General features: G+C 37.1%; 2 protein-coding genes across 2 annotated transcripts; one reads left to right on the top strand and one right to left on the bottom strand.

The window, feature by feature from the left end:
* The first annotated feature begins 1,933 nt into the window (after positions 1 to 1,933).
* Positions 1,934 to 3,280, top strand: LOC120420175 (carbonic anhydrase 4-like). Its single transcript, XM_039583141.2, has 2 exons — positions 1,934 to 2,486; positions 2,539 to 3,280. Exons 1-2 carry the CDS (start codon positions 2,228 to 2,230, stop codon positions 3,186 to 3,188), a joined length of 909 nt encoding a protein of 302 aa, XP_039439075.1. The 5' UTR covers positions 1,934 to 2,227; the 3' UTR covers positions 3,189 to 3,280.
* Positions 3,281 to 4,295: 1,015 nt separating this feature from the next.
* On the bottom strand, positions 4,296 to 15,522 carry LOC120420182 (putative carbonic anhydrase 3). The gene is made up of 4 exons (XM_039583157.2): positions 15,365 to 15,522; positions 7,551 to 7,628; positions 5,398 to 5,556; positions 4,296 to 5,307 (listed from the first exon to the last, which is right to left on the bottom strand). Exons 1-4 carry the CDS (start codon positions 15,393 to 15,395, stop codon positions 4,655 to 4,657), a joined length of 921 nt encoding a protein of 306 aa, XP_039439091.1. The 5' UTR covers positions 15,396 to 15,522; the 3' UTR covers positions 4,296 to 4,654.
* Between the last annotated feature and the right edge of the window lie 381 nt (positions 15,523 to 15,903).

Genomic DNA, 15,903 nt, shown 5'->3' with positions numbered 1-15,903 from the left:
TGATAAAGTTTTATTTAAAAAAAAGCTTAAAAACTCAAATTATTCATACTGAAAATAGATCGCTGCAAATATTTTAAAAATATTAAAAAATGTATCAAAAACTTCAAAAAATTGCAATTGAATTTTTTTTAAATATATCAAAGTATTTAATTGCAATCGTCAAAAACAATATCTATGCAATTTTAAACAAACAAAAATTAAAATAAGTCATATAAACACATTTTGTGAATGTTGTCTTTGATTTTCATTCTTAAAATCAAGATATATGAATCATCTTTTGAACACAAGTTCTTTTATGTATTTACTTTAAAAGAACCCAATCATAAGAAAATTGAAAAAAAAAATACTTTTTCAACTTTTATCAAATATTAGTTCCGGCCCGCAGGGCCAAAAGGTTGAGCACCCCTGAATTAAACCAATAAATTGTATACATTTAGTCAGTTCTATCAATTTTATTATAAAAATTTCATATTTTATCAAATTAAATCAATCTGTTATCACCAGTTTAATCAATTTTATCTAACTTATTCAATTTAATATATTTTATTAATTTTTCCCTTTTTACAACTTTATTATTTTTTTTTTTCATTCTAACATATTGTATCAAATCCAGAGGTTGTGAGTTCGATCGCACATCGCACCGGGATTTTTTTTATATTTATGAATTTTATCAATTTTCCCTTGTTTTAAATGAACAATTCTGGATTTTTTTTTATTAGGTCCTATACACATATGAAAGACAATAGTTTTTTGGTCCTTTTCAAAAAAACTCTAAAATTATCCTTTCATCAACCTTATGAATTTAACCAATTTTATCAATTCTGTCAGTTTTTTTGGATTTCAATTTCATCTAATTTTTTCAATTTTATCAAAAATAAAAAAATATTTTAAGCTTGATTTTCAAATTTTTAAAGCAAAATGGATTACAAATTGTTTTGAACATTATTTCAATAATGCTTCTGTAAAAAAAAAGCTCAAAATAATAAATTACTGTTTTTATTCATTTCTTCTGTTGGTGTTGTTGTTGTAGTTGAAATCGAGGTTTCAACCCCAAATCCCTGTACTGTACAGAGCGGATTCGCTAATTCAAATGAAACTGCATTCGAATGAGCGAATCCAAATTCGCTAATGGAGCATCGGATTCGGGTGGTAGAAATGACAGTTCTCCCATAGAAAAAAGCAAAAACTACTCGAATGGAAGTGCTCCTTTGGAATGACTGACAGCTGTCAATAGCTTGAAACCACGTGTTCGGAAATTGTCGACCAATGGAGTTGAAACGTCGACATCAGTTTGACAACTGGTTTTGACGGTTGAGTGCTTTTAAATTCGAATGCGTTCGCATTAGCGAGCATTCAAAGTAGCCAAATTCGAATTAACGAATCCGGTCTGTATCAGTTTTTCGCATCGAATAGAAAGGGACAAAGTAATTATCATGGTTCAGGTACTAATTTATGGAACCTTTACGTTTCGATTGCCATGTCTTTGAGTGTGTGTCATAAAACTGATAAAAAGCTGGAACGTATCCGGAACCGGCTTTTGCGTTCAATTTGCACATCCGGAGCCCACCAGCCGTAATATGCATGCAATTCCGCGTGGTTTTACAATTTGCCGAACCACTCAAAGCGATAAGCAACAACAAAAAAAAGGTGGTCTCAACATCCCGATAACCGCTGATTGACATCAATTCAACGGATCTTATCACTCCGCATTGGACGCCCATCCGATCTCGGTCCAAAGTCCAAGACCAATTTACAGTTAGTATTGTTATCTTATATCGAATTTTGGTCCACGCATCGCTGCGCTGACCAGGCTAATATTAAAACAATCCGGAATTCAATCTAGAAGGCGTTGCGCGCGACCTCTTCGATTCAGGTGTCACCGCAGAGCAGCGCAAAAGGATGCTAATCAATCACGGCCAACTTGGACCAAAACAACCCCGCAAAACAATGGGATTTTTCGCGAATTATCGACCATCTGTCAAAGTTGGCGCATGGCGCATGTGATCGCATCGGGGCTCCGCCCCGCTCGAATGTTTATCACAATACGCCCCCTTATCAGTGACATCTGTAATCCCCGAACAACCTTTTCAATTATGATGGATTACTGCAAACAAAGCTGCAACAAAAAATGGTCACGCAAGCAGAAGTCTATAAATCAGGGACCTGCGCCGGGCCCAAGTTCAATACCCATTGAACCACTCCTGGTTGAAGTTTCCGCAGATGATTGATGATGTCGGTCGCAACCGCACTGCTTCTGCTGTCAGCCGTCGGCACGCTTGCCGCGGACTGGCGCTACCCGACCCCGGGACCGGACGGCTCGGTCGGATCTCCGGAGAACTGGGGCGGTAGCTGCGACCAAGGTCGCCGTCAGTCACCCATCGACATCGCGTACGCCGCGTCCGTGCGCGGCTCCTACCCGGAGTTTATCTTTGACAGCTACGACAGCCTGCCGGACAGCGCTTACATCGTCAACAACGGACACACCGGTAAGTAGACGGAACAAGGGGTTATCCAGCGTCCTTAACCCTCGCCTTGTAGTTCAGATCAACCTGGACAGCAGCGCTTCGAGCAGCGTGTACGGTGGAGGCTTCCGTAGCAAGTACGTCCTGGAGCAGCTGCACTTCCACTGGAGCTCGGAGCACACGATCGAGGATCGTCGGTACGCGCTCGAGATGCACCTGGTCCATCGGCAGTCCCGCTACGCTTCGGTCGAGCAAGCGTCCTCGCACAAAGCCGGCATCGCCGTGCTGGCGGTACTGTTCCACGTGGACGAACACCCCAACGAAGCCATCCAGCTCATCCTGAACTCGACCAGCCCGATCAAGGCCAAGGTGGACGATAAACAGCCGCTTCGTGGCTCACTTCACCTCAAAGATCTTCTACCCAAAGATCGCACGGTGTACTTCCGGTACGAGGGAAGTCTTACCACTCCGGTGTGCGCGGAGTCCGTCGTGTGGACAGTGTTCCCGGAGTCGCTGCCCATCTCGCTGGGCCAGGTGCAGGACTTTATGACGATCCACGACGCCGACAACCGGGAGCTGGTGGTCAACTATCGACCCGTGCAGCCGCTCAATACCAGGGTGCTGGTGTTGGTTTCGGATACGGAAGTGGAGGCGAGCGGAGCTCGCAGGATCGCGTCGGGAATGTTCGCAGCGGTTCTTCTATCGCTGGCGATAAGTTTGTTTTAAAAGTAGACTGTAGATAGCGCACGGTAGCCGGTAAATGCCAAAAATAGACTGATAAAATTAAGGTTAGTAAAAATAAAGAATGTCAAGACGAAGATTACCGGAGTACTTTCGATTGGGGGCCACGCGTCTGGCTATCGGGACCGACTTTATGACCGTCGCGAGGAAAGTGCCCGTAAGTGCGGCCTGAAGATTGTCTAGTCTCGATGAGACGGTAGGCGTAAGCAATCGATTCTTCGGGACCGCGGGTTATCAGACTCTGACGTAGGTGGTGGAGTGTTTGTGGGTGTCATAAAACGTCAAAAATAAGATTTGAGTTGCAGTTGGTTGTAAATAGAGCAGCTGATAACGCTTCCATTCATTCAAGCGGTGGAAAAATACATCACAGGAATCCTTGACTTCCGGTTGAGTTGGGTTTGTTTGTTTACATCAGAATAACCTCTAATTTTGATGAAAATTGACGTTTTTAATGTAACCCCTCTCCTCACAAATGTCAAACTGTAAAAAAATGTTACCGAATCTTTGCCGGAAGAGATCCGGCAGCAATGTGTGCGGATTTGACGCATTTACGCTCAATATAAACATTTACTTGAGTCAGCGGGATAAACTTTTGTTTACATCCGAAGCCCTCGTCTTTCAAATTAAAGTAAACAATATAAATATATTGACCGGGTAATAATAACCCGAAACAGACTATTCCTTACTGAAGCGTGTACTCGGTTTTTGACAGCTAATGAAAAGAGGCGCGTGTTTATGTTTACGCTGTGGACAGTTGAGTGAGAGTGAACGTTTGGCGCGGAAGTGTGAGTGTAATTGAATTGTGCTGGAACCGGTTGGTGGAATCCGGAACAGGACACGACGGAAGCGGACATGAAGTCAGTGGGTGGTTGGGAGGTTAATAATTGGCAGGAATGTCGTGTCTCAAGGAGTCCCGGTTGCGACTCTTCACATTCATGGTTACGTCTTTTTGAAATGTTTGTTTTGATCTGTCCGATATTGATTTTTTTGGGAAATGTGATATGAATTTTTTGTTTACTTTTGTAAGCTTTTAACTTTATTCATAACTTTCCGCTTTGCTATACATTGGTTTGAGTCGACATAAAATTATAATAATATATTATAACTTTTACTATCACAACTTAAAAACTATGTTTTTGGACAGCGTCTTAACAATTATGTAAACACTCTTTTCTCTAAACTACTCGTAAATATTTCTATAAAAGCGAAATGCATCTAAATCCACAACAATGGCTTCCTGTAATGAAAATACAATCGATTTGGCTAACTACCGGCGCTAGCTTGGCTACTCCGAACAACTATCACAACACAAATTTGACAGACCCGCGCTTTGTTTACATTTGCATCCTCAACTGTCAACATTGTCGGCAAATGTAAACACAGAATCCTCTCTACAAAAACAACAATGTCAAGGCTTCGTAACGAAGATTGGTTACGAACTCAGAGAGCCTCTACCACAACCTCCCAGCGGTCACCAGCGCCACCGCGGCCAGCACGAGCGCCGTAACGGGCGCCAACGCGGCACCACTTCCGCCCATGGTCATATCGGTGGTGTAAACCAGTGCCCTCGCATTCAACGGCTGCAGCGACCGGTAGTTGTTGACCAGCTCGTGGCCCGCTCCGTCGTGGATGGTTTTGAACAGCTCGACCTGGTCCAGCGAGACGGGCAGGCTCTCGGTGAACACCGTCCAGATGACCGACTCGGCGCACGTTGGGGTCGTCAGCGATCCCTCGTACCGGAAGAAGGCGGTCCGGTTGCGGGGGAGCAGGTTGTGAGGGGAGAGGCGACCCTTGAGGGGGGCGCTCTTGCCGGCGACGTCCCGGATGTCGTCGGAAGTTTCGAGCACCACGTCCAGGTGCGCGTTGTCCTGGTTGGCGACGTGGAACAGGACGCCGAGCACGGCAACGGCGTTCTTGACGGCGGCCGCTTCCGCGAGGGTCTTGTAGCGGGCATCGTGGTGCACCATGTGCAGCTCCAGCCCGTACCGGACCCCGTTGACGGTGTGTTCCGAGCCCCAGTGGAAGTGCATCTGGTCGAGCACGAACTTGCCGGGCAGGCCGCCCCCGTACAGCGTTACCGAGGGGTCGCTGTTGTCGATTTGGACTGGAATGAGAGAAGATGAATTACTCTGGCAACACTTCTCCGGGTGACAGCTGTCAGTTTGCATAGACTGGTATTCAAGACCAAACGTACCCGAATGTCCGGTGTTGGCCAGCTGGGCGTTCCGGATCGGGTTCATGTAGTTGCTGAACAGGAACGGCGAAAAGTCACCGCGGACGGCGGCCTTGTGGGTGAGGTCGATCGGCGACTGGCGCCGGCCGGTGTCGCACTGGCCGCCCCAGTGCTCGGGATCTGTCGGGGAAAGAACAGAGATTGTGAAAAGAGATCGTATTGTACAGAACAGATTCGGTAATTCGAATCAAATTTTCTAATTAAAAAGCACTCAAACGTCAAAATTGAGTTGTAAAACTAATGTTTACATTTCAACTCCTTTGTGCGTCGCTTTTGTGATTTTGACAGCTGTCAGTCGTTCCAATTAGCGAACTCGGATTCGCTGATTCGAATGCAAATCCATTCGAATTGACGAATCCGCGCTGTAATAGATTGTTTTAAGGGGAGATTGACAGTCGTTAAAGGGATGTGGGACATCTGCGATGTCGTGTAGTTCAGAAATTTCGCAAATTCATTATCCAAACAATTCTTCAAACAATGCCCGCAGATGTCACAGGTGACGCCGGGAATGTGTCGTGCATGGTCGTCTTTCGTCCGAGTATAAATAGCTGGTCAAAACTTTGATGGACATTTCGCAAAGCAAACCAAAAGTATCATCGGTGCGTCATGGTTGACGCCGGCTTGACGACAAGTTGTAATGGTCAAGTTATGTTTGGTTTTGCAAAAAAAAGTGTGTGCAAAATGGATTATGCAATTTCGTTCTCTATTTGCGGAGCAAATCTGTCACTGACAGATGAGTTCAGAATTCAATTGTCAAACGTCATAATTTCACACGACAATAAAACATCTGTTCATCTGTGCGCTACTGTTTGTAAACAAAGCTCAATTCAGAACGTGGGAAGCCTACTGCGATCTGGAGCCGGAAAGTACCGGTAATTTGTCTCAAATTCTGCCACTATCACACACACACTCTCCAGAAGCAGTGATCCAAGTCGCGTGTTGACAAGCGGATCACGGCACGGTAAACAAAACAAACCAGCGATTGCTTGGATGACTTACTGGGCTTGTAATGTCACTCTCGCAGCTCTGTTGGGTTAGGTGGCGCTCTGGTTAGTGACTGATAAGGCCCCGAGAACTTGCACTTACTTTCTCGTCTGCCAGTGGGTTATCAATTTTATTATTTACCAATCAATTTATTATTTAATTACAAGCGCCGTTGCCGTTGATTGCGGTAATGAGGAAGTGTCTACCCCCTCGGATTGAAGGTAGCCACTTTTGGGCAAATATTGGCCGTCTACCGGAAGGTATCGGTGGTCGTTCGTTGAACCTGCAAGCTATTCTTGTTCGACAATCAATAGAGGAAACGGGCCGTTACAGAATGCCGTTCAGGCCTATCTCTCAAGAGCTGATTGCTGCAAGTACTCGACAGTTATTAGCATGTCAATTTAGCACTGTCAATAATCGTCGGGTTGCTATTTTTATCAACCTTTCCTAGGGCAAACAGTTTAGCAGGCCTTGGTCGACTTCTTTGTTTTCAACTTGGTTTCAGCGTGTACTTTTGACAGCTTGCTGTCGAGCGACGTCGGTCCGACATCCAACTGTCAAATCCCTGCTATAAATAACTCCTCTTGCAGCTGCAGAGTGGACCTATTTTGAGTGGCGCTAATCAATGGGTAATAAATGACCACGCGATAAACCAGATCGGTAATCTACGCCGAGAAGTGCGACATATTTACGACGGGTCAGCCCCAGAAAACCAGGCGCTCGTGTCAGCATTGTTTTGGGGCTTATGTTTGACGTGTATTGCTTGTTGAGCTAATTCCTTCCGAGATATCAACGGGGTGCGCGCAAGCTTTACGACTCGATTTCCGCAACAGTTTCGGTTTGATAAGCCTCACTCGACCCTCAAAGACCTCGACGCGACGCTCTCAATGACGGAGAAATGTCTTCACTCTATCTCTCACAGCATGCAATCCGTGCCGGAATGCAAATTGTGTCGTCTAGATTCAATTCTGCAACCACCCGCGTGTAGCGCAAACATATAATGACCGTGAAACTTATATATCCGCCATTTATCTCATTGCAGAACGATTTAGTAGAGTTTTGCGCGCAGTAGTTTGCCGAACGCACCGCCAGGGGCGCGCGCCACAAACGAACTGTCAAAAAAAGCTTACCTTTAATTACACCATTTGACTCGGGCGTCGGGTAGTGCCACTCGTCGGCGCTGGAGACCGCCAATAGGCCGAAAATAGCTGCAATGATAGTACAAAGAGGGTTTGGATTAGACTTCTCCAGAACATGTGACAGAAATAACTTCACCAGATTTGCCTTAATTGGATCAAATCAGCCCCGCTTCTGTCCCATTTTTGCGCAGATTTTTTTGGACGAGTTCAAGTGATTTATTGTGTGGTGTCATTCCCCTCACCCCTCAAAAAAAGGTAGCCGTGAACTTGTCAAACCGAGCACGTGGTCGTAAACATGTCAATGTTTTGGATGTTGTTTATGCTTTTTAAATGCAACCCGCAGACAACCCCTCAAATTTGGTCTGATTGTCTATGGCAGGAGGGAATCAGTGCTAACCCCTGACCTGGTCATGACCTACTAGGACCGGGCGGTGCGATGCTGAATAGATCAAAGGTTGGCAAACTAATTAGGAGAGCAAACATGGTGGTGCAGATTTGTGTCACTGCTACTGTGACGAGTTATGTTTTGAAAGGTGGGATGCAGATTCTGCACGTGTGCCACACGTGAGCGGAACGAGGTTGTTAGCACTGGCACGTTCTTCGCGGAAAGTAGACTGGGTGGGGTCTGACTAGTGAGTCAATGAAAAAAAAAAATTAAAATTTTAGAATTTTAGAATTTTAGAATTTTAGAATTTTAGAATGTTAGAATGTTAGAATTTTAGAATTTTAGAATTTTAGAATTTTAGAATTTTAGAATTTTAGAATTTTAGAATTTTAGAATTTTAGAATTTTAGAATTTTAGAATTTTAGAATTTTAGAATTTTAGAATTTTAGAATTTTAGAATTTTAGAATTTTAGAATTTTAGAATTTTAGAATTTTAGAATTTTAGAATTTTAGAATTTTAGAATTTTAGAATTTTAGAATTTTAGAATTTTAGAATTTTAGAATTTTAGAATGTTAGAATTTTAGAATTTTAGAATTTTAGAATTTTAGAATTTTAGAATTTTAGAATTTTAGAATTTTAGAATTTTAGAATTTTAGAATTTTAGAATTTTAGAATTTTAGAATTTTAGAATTTTAGAATTTTAGAATTTTAGAATTTTAGAATTTTAGAATTTTAGAATTTTAGAATTTTAGAATTTTAGAATTTTAGAATTTTAGAATTTTAGAATTTTAGAATTTTAGAATTTTAGAATTTTAGAATTTTAGAATTTTAGAATTTTAGAATTTTAGAATTTTAGAATTTTAGAATTTTAGAATTTTAGAATTTTAGAATTTTAGAATTTTAGAATTTTAGAGTTTTAGAATTTTAGAATTTTAGAATTTTAGAATTTTAGAATTTTAGAATTTTAGAATTTTGGAATTTTAGAATTTTAGAATTTTAGAATTTTAGAATTTTAGAATTTTAGAATTTTAGAATTTTAGAATTTTAGAATTTTAGAATTTTAGAATTTTAGAATTTTAGAATTTTAGAATTTTAGAATTTTAGAATTTTAGAATTTTAGAATTTTAGAATTTTAGAATTTTAGAATTTTAGAATTTTAGAATTTTAGAATTTTAGAATTTTAGAATTTTAGAATTTTAGAATTTTAGAATTTTAGAATTTTAGAATTTTAGAATTTTAGAATTTTAGAATTTTAGAATTTTAGAATTTTAGAATTTTAGAATTTTAGAATTTTAGAATTTTAGAATTTTAGGATTTTAGAATTTTTTGAATTTTAGAATTTTAGAATTTTAGAATTTTAGAATTTTAGAATTTTAGAATTTTAGAATTTTAGAATTTTAGAATTTTAGAATTTTAGAATTTTAAAATTTTAGAATTTTAGAATTTTAGAATTTTAGAATTTTAGAATTTTAGAATTTTAGAATTTTAGAATTTTAGAATTTTAGAATTTTAGAATTTTAGAATTTTAGAATTTTAGAATTTTAGAATTTTAGAATTTTAGAATTTTAGAATTTTAGAATTTTAGAATTTTAGAATTTTAGAATTTTAGAATTTTAGAATTTTAGAATTTTAGAATTTTAGAATTTTAGAATTTTAGAATTTTAGAATTTTAGAATTTTAGAATTTTAGAATTTTAGAATTTTAGAATTTTAGAATTTTAGAATTTTTGAATTTTTGAATTTTTGAATTTTTGAATTTTAGAATTTTAGAATTTTAGAATTTTAGAATTTTAGAATTTTAGAATTTTAGAATTTTAGAATTTTAGAATTTTAGAATTTTAGAATTTTAGAATTTTAGAATTTTAGAATTTTAGAATTTTAGAATTTTAGAATTTTAGAATTTTAGAATTTTAGAATTTTAGAATTTTAGAATTTTAGAATTTTAGAATTTTAGAATTTTAGAATTTTAGAATTTTAGAATTTTAGAATTTTAGAATTTTAGAATTTTAGAATTTTAGAATCTTTTAAGTTTCTGAATTATTAGGTTTAGTTAAATTAAATTATAATTTTTGCTCCAATTGAAATCTGGTTCAAACCAGTTTTGAACAGGAAGAAACCAATAAAAATACCTATTCTCCAGTTCGAGATAAGGAATCCGCATTTTTCTCACGGATTGTTTAATCTTGTGGTGGTACGATTTCATTTGTCAATCAAAAATTTGATTGGCCAAAACAATGAAATCTTCCGTAATATGATACGCAGAGATGACTTCGGATGGAAAATTCCTGAGATATTGAAAAAAGAACAACAAAAAAACAGATTTGCCAAACAATCAAACTGATATCCTTCGACGCAATTAGCAGTTATCAATTGTTTGATTTTTGAAGGATTTATGATAAGAGTCATGCGACAATAAAAAAAGCAACAAATCATGAAAACGATTGGTTTTTTCCATAACTTTTTACAACATCGACTATCGCAAGTCGCACGTCAGTTCAATAAAATCATTACTTTGCAAAATCATAACCTGCGTGCTTTTATTGATTAACTGTCTTGGTCAAGCTGATTGCGCGATTGGTACTGAATTGGAATGACCAACGAAAGAAAAAAGAACGGAAAAGACTTTTCCAGGCGCAATCCTTGACAATGAAAATAAAGGTTTAAAAAAAGTGCAGCTTGATTAGATAGTAATTGCAACTTGATGGTCATAAAAGTCGACGGTTTATCTTGCTTTAATTCCCAACAATTGGTCAACCGCTATTATTGGCGCGATTCTTCTGGACAAAAGTGACGCGTCAGGTGATTGGAGAGTGATGCAAACTCTGAGAGCACGAGGGCATTTATGGCAGGCAATTGTTTGAAACATTTTGGTTTTGTTGATATCGGAAAGGTTGTAAATTTATTTTTAAATTTGAGTTTTTAGTGGGTTTAGTGCACTTAAGGGTGCACAGCAACCAAGGTAGTTGTTTTCTTCTTCTTCCAAAATTGCCTCACTTACGGACCCAATCCCGAAACAGTCAAGCTTTGTTGTAAATAACTTTGTAAATATACTAAATTGTCTTGTACATAAACATAAACTAAGTCTTCGTGCAAAAGCTCTGATTAATGTGCACCGTTAATGAAAGCCACCTTTCATCTTTTTGATCCTCTTTTTCATTTTTTTTGACACACAAACAAACAAACTCGCAAACAATCAATTTTTTTGACAGTTTGGCAGTTTGCCTGCTTTGTTTGTTCGCCTGCCTTTGTTTGCAGAAACGTCAGCCTGCCTGAAACGTCAGACAGTTTGCCTGTTTGGCAAACTGTCAAACACAAAAAAATGCGAGATGGTTGTTTGTTTGCCATAGTCTAATACAGTCGACTCTCTGGCTGTCGATCTTCTCGATATCAATAATTCTCCAGCTGTCAATATTTTTTTCAGTCCCTTCAAGAAGCATGCTTTGATTTTTCGTTCTATAATTTGATAACTCCCGCTCTCGACGGTCCCTTCAATATTGACAACGAGAGAGTCCACTGTAGCTCCTTTTTCAATTAGCTTAAAAGCTTTAAAATTTTGTTTTTGGTCATTTAGTAATTTTAAATAACATAAAATTTTTAAGATTTATTTGTTGTAACTTTTGCTCCATTGTTTTGCTTTCAGACATAAACAATAAAAGTTTATGTCCATGTCACGTGAGCGATCTTGTAAACTTGTATTTACTAAACTTCTTCAGTATAGCTTGGTTTATTCGATAGGGCTTCAGTACTGCAAGTATCTCGAGTCAAGTACAGAGCAATAAAAAAAACGTCTAGCCACGATAGTACTGCAGCACGTTTCAGTCTTTGGGGTAGTTTTGAAACCGTTAGAAGTGTTATTTTAGTTTCATTGGGGATTTTGACATATGAATTTAAAATAAAACACATGAAAAAATATCAATGGAGTTTAACATTTATTTTAATAGAAACAATAATATAGTCAGTTGCTTTTTTTTATCTTTTCGAACAATAAAAAAATCTAGACTAACAATAAGAAATAGTCTTTAATTTAATATAAGGTTCTTTGCTAAACGTTAGTCGCTTTTAAAAATATGTTTCGTTTTTAAAGCTTATAAGTAAAGCTTATCTATAGAAAATTTCGCGGAAGTTTTATCTTACAACATTGAAAATCGTTCATGTTTCCATGCTAATTTAGCTATTTTTCAGATCGAACGATTTTGAGAAAAAATCTATTTTTTTTTAATTTTTGAATCAACTGAAAAAAATTCTGATCCATTCGAAAAAATATTTTGAAAATTATATAATCAAAAATAACAGTTTAAAAAAGCCTAGAATTCACTATAAGACCATTTTGAAATATTTATCATGATTTTAAATCGGTGATAAAAAAAAAACAAAGTCTAACTAGGCAACACTGGAAAAAATTTCCATATAAATTTAAAAAAATGTATTCTCATATGTTTGATTTTTTTTAATGGGAAAACTTAAAGTTTCTTAAAGTTAGTCTAAAAATGGCCAAAACTTGAAAACGGTACCTCTTGTTTTTGAAACATCACTATTTTTTCAATGTAATTATTACTCTTGGATAAAAGTGTTTGTCTATTCTTGAATTTTCTGAAAAGATGGCATTTTATGTCTCCTTAAGGCCAATGCAAATATTTTTCAAAGCTTTTGTCCCTCGGCACTGGCCGGGGTCGAGGGGGGGAGGCTAAAAAATAAAAAAATATAAATATTGAAATAACAAGCCATAGTTTCAACATTTGCATGGAAAAAGTGTTTTAAAATTCATTTTACACTAGTTCAGTTGTTTTGCAATCATTAGTTTTCAAAAAATGCGAATTTTAGCGAAAAAAAAAAACATCTTGCGATAATAAACATCGAAAATTTTCAAAGATTCAAAAGTTTTTAAATCAACCCAAACATTCTAAATGTGATTCTAAACGTAGAGGAATGCATTTTAAATTGATTTTAGCTGATTGCAGTTCAATTTCCATTGAAATTTTGATTTTTTTTTTTAATTTTACGAGCCTAAACATTTAAAAAAAAATTAAATGGTTTTTAATTGGAAATAAGTATTAAGTGGCAATAAGTGATTTAAAATATCAGCATTATTTATTTTTTCGTGTGGTCTACAGACCAGAATAAAGACGTAAAACATCAGATAAAAAAATATTTTTATAAATTTATTGTATGTTGCTAATTTTCGTTCTCATACCATAAAAAGAGTTCTCTAGAGCTTCGCAATATTTTTTTTAATCTTTGATTTATAATGGTCCAAAAAAAGCCATTTTGAATCAGGTTTCTCCATACAAATTTGGAAGCTATCTTTAGAACAGTTCTATGCAAATATTCGAAAATCTTTACCTTGAGAAGGGATTTTCTGATCGATTTGACGTCTTCGCTAAAGTTGTAGGTTATGGTTAGGTCTGTTTGGAATCAATAGATACACGGAAAAAAATGCCAAATTTTAAATTAACTTTTTATTTCAAATCTCGATTGTGACAAAACTAACCGCCTCCCTTTTATTTGTTTTCTGATAAGTTTTGGTGAACAAATGTGCCAAATTTTGTCTTCGTGTTAGTTTTCTTTAGTTATGATGTTTGTTTTAAATAGCGATTTTGGGAATATATCCTAAATTTAACTCATTTAAAAAAAATCGATGAGAAATTCAAGCTACTTTAAAAAAGTACTTTCAAAATGAATCCATAATTAAATTTATTAAAACAAATATTTATTTTTTTTTTCTAACAAATAGTGTCAATCCTTATCAATCTCTGAAAAATATATATTTGAAAAGCTGAGGAAATTCTCTACAATATTATTTTTAAAAAATTGTTGATTCGAACTTTGGTTGCTGAGATACGGTCTTGCAAAGAATTAAAATTACGAAAATGACTTTTCCTAAGTGCTACAAATTTTTCAGTCGATGTTATCTTGGAAACTATTGATTTTTTTTTATTAAAAAAAATTAACTCGTGTAAAATTTACCATGTTTGGGCTCTGTTTCCAGATCCACCATTGACAGTCCTTGCATTAAAAAACGAATGCACGAATGCAACACTGAGAATCAGTATTATACATATTACTATGGTTCAACGAAGTGTGTTATCCAGGTTGAACTCAAAAGTCCCATGCAAATGTGTAAAAGCAAACTGGAAAATGTGTAATGCCAATTCTCAGTGTACGGGCAGTGCGCCCAGAAAACGGGTCGACCAAAAGAAAAAAAGCAAAAAAGATAAACAGAAAAATCACTTTTTTCGATATGAATTTTTTGCCAATATTGGGATGGAATTTACAAGAATATGATAGAATTTGCCATCAGCCACACAATTCACGTGTTTATTCAGGAATTTATCGTTTAAATTGCGGAAAATTTGAAAATCAAAAACCCAAACAATGATTTGTTATGGGCTACCATTTGACAGCTAGTGCTTTTGTTGTGGACTCTCATTTGACAACCGTGCTACTGTCGACTATTGTCAGTTTGCTTTGGTCGGAATAGGGTTGCCATCCCTCCGGTGCTGATGCATAAGGCATTTTACAACCGTTGTTTCTTTGAAATGTTAGTATTTTGGCCTGTTATTTAAGTCTTCATACTTTTATTTTATTTTTTACCCCCTTAGCGATGCTTTTTGCTTAAAAAATTTAGCAATTAGGCTTGAAGTTTGAAATTTTGTTCTATTTTATATAATTTTGAATCCTGCTTTTCAGACGTGAAAAAATACCCCAAAAATAATGCTATTAATGATCTGAGGCTCAATTCAAGATCAAGCTCAAAAATAAAAAAAAATGTTTTTTTCATGATTCGATTCTTCGATATTTTTTTGTATTTACTGTACTGTACTATATTTTTTGCATTGTTATCCTAAAAATCATTTATAAAAGATAAAATAAAACTCGATAACCAGGATTATTAGGAGAAATACGATTCCAAATTTAAAAAAAAATTAAGCTTGTAGAACTATGTAAGGATATCAAAGATAAGAGACAAATAAAATAAAAGTAAAGAAAATTTCGCAACACCACAGATTAATCAGTATTCCAAATAATCAATTGAAGTGGCCATCAACGTCACACTTGAAATTTTTTACTACGATTCCAACCCAAACATCGCACTAATCGATCACAATTATTTGAAAGTTTCACAATCTCGATTCACCAATAAATCACCATCAATTATCACGAGAAACAAACACGCCTCTTCCTACTACACATTTTTCCTGCATTGTCGCGTAAATCCCCAAAATTGGCCCGATGACCAATTACGCAAAACGAGACCACATTGCCAACGGTCATTCCCGCAAAGGTATTCCACCGGGGCCTCGCGTCCCATCAATCAAAATCGACCACCGACGGTGATAAGCTTGCCCGAACATTTAATTGAACATTTGTTAACAATTAGCACACACACATTTTTGAACTTTTCGATGAAACTCAAACTCACCCACTAAGCTAACGAGCCGGTTGATGGTCATTTTCCTTGATTTTACTTAAACTTTTTTTTCTTCTAAAACTTCACAGATTCACACGCACTTCTTATCCAAATTTGTGAACAACCTCCTGCAGGATCGAGTTCCGGACGCGGACTGCCTCTGGCCCCGTTGCGACAGGTGCCTTTTTATATAGTGGAGTGGAGCAGGACGACCCGTTCGAACGCGTTCTGACGACAGTTCTGCAGCAACCGATGAGACGCCCAAAGAAAAGATAGTCCGGGAATACGCGGCGAGCGAGTGAGGGTGGCTTAGTTTGAAGAAAAACGTCAGGAATACCAGATTAGTCCGTCGCAGAGAGGGAGAATCTCAAGCTGATTATGCTCTGGCGTGCTCTTCCTTCTAGTGTGCGAAGAGGGGGAGACTCTGGCTCTTATCAGCCACTATCACATGTGTGTGGAGGTATAGGTTAGACTGTGGAGAGAGCGGATTCAGTATCTCTTTGAAGTTTGTACTTAGCTCAGAAATTGCAAGCTTCCTAGCTTCGCTCACT

Source organism: Culex pipiens, chromosome 1 (assembly GCF_016801865.2).
Source record: "Culex pipiens pallens isolate TS chromosome 1, TS_CPP_V2, whole genome shotgun sequence".
Taxonomy (NCBI): domain Eukaryota; kingdom Metazoa; phylum Arthropoda; class Insecta; order Diptera; family Culicidae; genus Culex; species Culex pipiens.
The sequence above is the reverse complement of the archived record's forward strand: the minus strand, read 5'-3'. Positions and strand labels throughout refer to the sequence as shown.